The sequence below is a fragment of the Ailuropoda melanoleuca genome, chromosome 6, assembly GCF_002007445.2.
Source record: "Ailuropoda melanoleuca isolate Jingjing chromosome 6, ASM200744v2, whole genome shotgun sequence".
NCBI classification, from domain to species: Eukaryota; Metazoa; Chordata; class Mammalia; order Carnivora; family Ursidae; genus Ailuropoda; species Ailuropoda melanoleuca.
The window spans coordinates 106036881-106043155 of NC_048223.1; the positions used below are offsets into that span (position 1 = coordinate 106036881).

At 41.1% G+C, this 6275-nt stretch overlaps 1 protein-coding gene across 1 annotated transcript in view; it reads left to right on the forward strand.

Annotated features, from left to right (window-relative positions):
- SORCS3 (sortilin related VPS10 domain containing receptor 3) overlaps nucleotides 1-6275 on the forward strand; it is a 606047-nt gene that overhangs the window by 563713 nt on the left and 36059 nt on the right. Inside the window, exon 17 of the mRNA XM_034663620.1 lies at nucleotides 3407-3520. Within this exon, the coding sequence (XP_034519511.1) occupies nucleotides 3407-3520 (114 nt within the window). The remainder of the gene's footprint in view (nucleotides 1-3406; nucleotides 3521-6275) is intronic.

The window sequence follows — 6275 nt, forward strand, 5'->3', positions numbered from 1 at the left end:
AGCTGTGTACAATCTTGAACACGTCACTTCTCCTCTTTTGCTTCTCCCTTCCCACCTACCAACTAAGAGGATTGGCCCAAAGAAATACAAACATCCCTTCCAGTTCTGATATGCAGAAACTTTGTGATTTCTCAAGTTTGTCTATTCCTTCTTTAGATGGTCTAAGGCTTCTCCCTGAATGGGATTTGGAGGACATACATCTCCTGGAAATGGACAAGTTTCCCCTACACTTTTAGAAGTTCTAAAACATTTTATAGTCAGGAAAGATTCAGAGGTGACTTATATCTGGAAGGAAACTGCTTGTGTGTTTGCAGAAGCTGTGGCAGCATACTTCCCTGAGGCAAATCAGACTTTCTGGCACATTCTCTCCAAATGTCACAATTCAACAGAAAAACACCTTTCCCCCAGGAAGTTGGAGCAGCAGCTGGAACTGCTTGTTTGTTGAAATCATGCAAACTCCAGAGCTGGGGGTTAGGTTGGGCAGTATGAGATTTTAATATACATTTAGCAGAAGTTAATGAAGAAGTCCACAGCTTAGGGGCAGCCAGTGATGTTTCCGTTAATGTTATTAAATATTAATGAGGTGCTTTTTCTCTTTGGGGCAAAATGCATGCCTCATGCACCTTTTTTAATTACTGCATCGCTAACAGGTAGCAGAGCTGAACAGAACTGCTAAAGATGGTTACATTTAGGAAAGAGCGTTAAGACATTTCTCTCCTTCCAAAGCTGTTTAGGAGGGCACCCTACCTTCAAAGACTACTAATATTTCTTAGGGTTAGCAGAACATTCAATAGATTTAGCTCATATAGCAATTGGGGAATTTTCTAGAAGCAGGGCAGACACACCACAGTNCCTTCAAAGACTACTAATATTTCTTAGGGTTAGCAGAACATTCAATAGATTTAGCTCATATAGCAATTGGGGGAATTTTCTAGAAGCAGGGCAGACACACCACAGTCCAAATGTGTCTACAGATAAGCAATGCTTAGAAATCAGATATTCAGTGCTGTGCTGGTAAATATTTAACTACCGGCTCTCTTGAAACAAATAAATAAATAAGCCCTCATTAGTAGCATTGGCTGATTGCTATAAATATCCCCAAATGTGGCCGATTTTGAGTTACCAACATAATATCAGTGAATACAGAATTGAGAAGAGATGTGCAGTAGCACAATAATATACAGTATTTCTACCACACAGGCACATAAATGTAAATAGCCTCAGGAGCAGAGATAAAATAATAATACATAATGCTTTATACATATGAGGAATCTGTGTTTGAGTGTTCGTTACCTTTCAAATATAATCTATTTAATGAAAATTTGATATAACTTACATTTTGATAATGACTATGTTTAATAGCCGTTAATGAGCTTGCAAAATTCCTGAAATTTTAAATTAGTTCTTATGAGTGGTTACAGGCTGTCACAACACCAAGTCCGCAGTGAACTTGCAGGCTTGTGAGATCTCCAAGCATTGATCAGGAAGCATGGCAAAAGATTTGCTTGACAGACATGTCCCTTTCTCCTTTTCTTCCAGTTTTGTAAACACATGGCCATATCAAGGCTGGTCTTGAGTTCCACCTTTCTAGCTCAGGCATCCGTCGAGCACTTGGGATACTGTCTGTGGTCCACACTGGAAGGTCAACTCTGAGCTCACATCTCCCTGCAGAGATAGACCCAATACAATGGGATAATCAGTGTGATTACTTTTGAATATAATTGGAATATTCATTCACCCAGTAAATATTCAGCACCTCCAACATCCTAAGTACTGCTCTGAACTCTTATATTGGTGAACAAAACCAACAGAGGTCTCTGTAGTTTCAACGTTTCCAACATGTTGTGGTCACAAAGATTTTGTCTGGGGAATCAGGGAAGGCTTCATATGACCTAGGTATTGAAGAAGGATACTTAGCAAACTCCCAAACCCAGACAAGGTAGAGTGCTTCAAGCCCAGGGAATAATGCATGCAGAGACAAAGAGGGTTGAAAAGTTCATCTGGACTGTTTAGGTGGGGGTTTGGGGTAGAGGAAGATGGTGAGGTGGTAGGGTGCGGTGATGCTGGGAGGACATTTTATATCATCTCATCAATCAGTTGGTGCTTCCTAACTAGCAGTTCAGTGTTCTGCTTCATGCTCTATGTACTTTGGTTGGATTTGAGGCATATTGTATCCCTCTTCCCAAAGACTCAAAGTTCTTGAGGGCAAGGATTGTTGCATTTCTTTCCCAGGACAGTGCACATATTGAGTAATAAAGAAACATGGAATTGAACTTGTATTCCTATCTCCCTTCCATTCCTGCCCTAGTTACACACATAGACCAAAATTTGCCTCCATATTCATTGGGCTTTAATTAAATCTTGGCTCAAAGAACATGGGAGCAGAAAAAGAAAGAAGGGGTAGGTCTGGAGAGAGTGACTTTCCTTGCTGTTTTATGTTTCATTAACACTCAATGGATCAATATTCAAATGTCCAGATTGTTCTGCCAGTGTGTGGGTTTTAGGAAACCCTGGGATGCTTAACTTAGAAGCGTGAATTCTCCTGCCAAGTGAAGCCACTCCCCCTGACTTCTGGTTGGTTTCGAGAGCAATAATACTTACTTTATTGCTCTTTATCTACCCTGACATTTATGCATCTGGGAGCCTTATGAAACTCCAAGAAGTAAGGAAACACCATTCGCATTTTAGATGGGGCCCCTCCTCTCTACACTGGTCTGTTACTTTTTCATTTTGAAATGGGAGGAAAGGAGAAGGGGATCATACCCGACTTTATTTTCTTATAGCTAGGCTTTCATGAAAATGTGGAAAAGAACTACAGTTTTGTGTTGTTGGGTGTAGGGAAACAGGGGACCTGTGTTATATGTATTTGGGACAATTTGAATGGCTGTTTGTATTATGTGAATGCAAGTGTATATATTTGTTTGAGAAGGAATTTGTAGGAAAAATTAAAATAAAATCTATGAAATTAATTTTGGAATAACACCTCTGGAATCTCACCCAGAAATGAATCTTAACCTTTAAAATCATCTTCTTGGTTGTCACCTATTTCTGTCAGTAATTCCGCTGGTCCAGAAGATGCTTTTAAGCTTCTAGTATCCCTGACTCCCACCTCCAGCCAGTGCACCTGCTACAGGATGTACATACCTACCTTTTTTTTTAACCTGGAATCTTTGTTTGATAATGCATTGTTTCTTCTGTACACTGGATTTCCAGTGATTTGGGATTATTTCTAAATCTAAAACTCTATTCTTAAAGTATGAATATTTGCTCTGGCTGGGAATATTTGAAAGAATGCATTGCAGCTTTTTGGAAGGCTGTAGGGATGGATTTGTGTTTGTGTGTGTGGGGGGGAGTGTTTTCACATTTGTGCCTCTATACCAGTGTGCAATATTCATTTTCTGGGCAGCGACTATGGCTATGAGAGACATGGAGAGAGCCAGTGCGTCCCAGCTTTCTGGTACAACCCAGCATCGCCGTCAAAGGACTGCAGCCTTGGTCAAAGCTACCTTAACAGCACTGGGTAAGTAAAACACCTGAAGAAACTCTACTCACTGCTCTTATGTTTCCCTAGGTTGGGATCAAGGGGAGCATTTCTGTTGAAGCAAGCTAGAGCATAGAGAGTTTGTTTACAAGTGGCTTCTGAGGAAAGCTGAGGGGTTCTGTAGCTTTTTTGGAAGTCTCTGAAGAGATTTCTGATTACTAGATTTCAGTACCTTTTTCCATTTGCCTCTGACAGACCATAGCTGTTGTTTTGGTCAGGCCTTCTCTTCTGGAAAGAAATGCCACCTTATTTTGGGGGCCCTGAGAGAAATAAATCAATACAAGTGGTATGCACATATTACAGTGCCCTCCAGGGACAGATGGACCGAAGCTCTCCTAGACTGATGCTGGAAACTGAAACCGAAAATTCCGAAGTCCCATTCTAGGGCTTCCTGGAATAAGAAGGTCAAGCCACACTTTAATCTTTAATTGTCAGATGATTTGTGTGTTTCTCTCTCCGCTCACATACAATTACTCAGGTGCTTGAAAAAATATTGCCTTAAAGACTTATTGTCTTCCCCTCTCCTTTACCACCTCGATGGCCCAGAAGAGATTTGGAAAATAGATTGGTGGTCTGAGTCAGCACTTTTCAAATTGTAATATGCTGTGGATCATCTGGTGATCTTTCAAACGCACCTTCTGATCTGTTAGATCTGAGGTGGGACTGAGCTCCTTCGTTTCTGAGAAGCTCCCAGGCAGTGTTGTCATTGCTGGTCCCAGGACTACTCTTTGAGTAGCAGAGGACGAGGGTGTTTTGGACTCCCATCTCAACTCTTCCAATGGATCTTCTGCCATTTCATACCAGTTACTCAGCATCTCACTACTTTTACCTTCTCTGGTTATAAAATACTGGTACGTACTATCTACCCAAGTGATATCTACAGAGGGGGAAAAAAGTGATGGAAGAGATGTGCCGAGTGGTGTGAGCTACTTAAAAACACAAATTTTTAGCTCACTATTTGGTTCTAGGGGGCTGTTGCTGGAGCTGGAGCTGGGGCTTAAGCACTTTTGATGTTATTTTATTGTGGGTGTCTGGTTCAGGGATTGAAGCCATTCACACTACAGAACCAGCAGCATGAACTTAAAGAGATATGGTATCAGAGAACATAGTGCTATGAAGTTTGAGGAAGAGATATATGATGGGGACAAGTGATCAGCTAGGCTGCCAAATTCCAAACCAGAGCATACCTTGGACAGAACTGGAAGAGAATTGCATTACAGCATCTCCTATGATCATGTGACATGTATAGGCACACCCAATTTTAAGCAACTTAGATAAAACTGAACACCAAATGGCCAACCAAATAAATTGTGGAGATGAAAAGGAAAGACAGTTTGTATTTTTTCAAAAGATTTACTACAAATGTCTACACGTATCTCTAGGTTGCTTAAATGTTGGCTTACATTACAAGTTGTCAACCAGGTGGCCAGTTGATATTGGAGAGGAAGAGTAAAGGATATCCAGTTTGCATTAGAACATGGTACCCACCAAAATATCTGCCATAAGTAAAAATTAAATATTTTGTAAATGACTAAAAGTCAGCAAAAAGGTATAAGTTGATTACAGAAGCTTGATTATGTAGACTAGTACAGACCAAAAGAACTATGATATGAGCCACATATATAATTTAAAATTTTCTAGTAGCTACATTAAAAAAATTAAAGGCAAATTTAATTTTAATAATATATTTTATATAGCCTAATATGTCCAAAATATTGTCATTTCAACGTGTAAGACTAACCACATTTTAAATGCTCAATAGCCACAGGTAGAGAGTGGTTAGCATATTGGACAGTGCACCTCTAGACCCACTAGGAGCTCAGCTGGCAATTAAAAATAATGTGTATCTACAAGGGGATATACTGTAATTCTGTCTGAGGCAGTAACTGCATACAACATTTGCTTTAACATCCTCCTGAGATCCTTGGATGGAGATGTAGGGCTGGTCGTTCAGCAGTGTTTGGGGCGTGGGAAGTGGAGAAAGGACCAGGGAAAATATCAGGTACAGTGGAAGATAAATATCATTCATAAAGGATTTTGTTTTATCTGCTTTCAGTTGAAGGGCCGTCAGAGGAAGGCAACATGGATGGTTGAGTTAATTACTCCTGGCATACAGGGTAAAAGAAGATGTGATATAATGATGGTGGTGGTGCATTTATACTATGTGGGCTTACCAGAAGGCTGATTCTATGCAGCCTTATAGAGAGTGGAAATAATGTCTACCCTACAGCTCAGGGCTGTGGACAAGCTGTTGGCTCAGCTTCCCGTGCTCAGATCAGTGGTCAAGTGACATGACGTGGCATCACTACGCACAAAGTCGGCCTTAGCCTAAAAGGCCACAGTGCTTTGTGGGGAGGTTTTCCCATGCTGACATCTTCTCTAAGCTAATTTTCCCTCAGCAGGATAGAATAGCAGCTTCAAACGTGTGCTCGTGATCTGGCATTTGTGTTGAGTGGGAAGTGAAATATTAGGAAGGAGAGAAAATGTGCTATAAAATAGCCCAGTGGCTCCAGAGCCAGGACTAGTAGGTATGAAAGGATGGATTGATGTACTGAGGGTCGAGGGAAGGCAGGAAGAGGCTTCCTGAAGAATCAGAGTTAGGAGTCTGATCTTCTAGCTGCGTGTTGTTACAGAGGGAACTGGAGACGGCCTTAGGGAAATACGAACAAGTCCCTCTCTCACAGAAGGGGGCTTGCTTCCTTGCTCCACTAGTCCAGTGGCTCTGCCTCCTTCC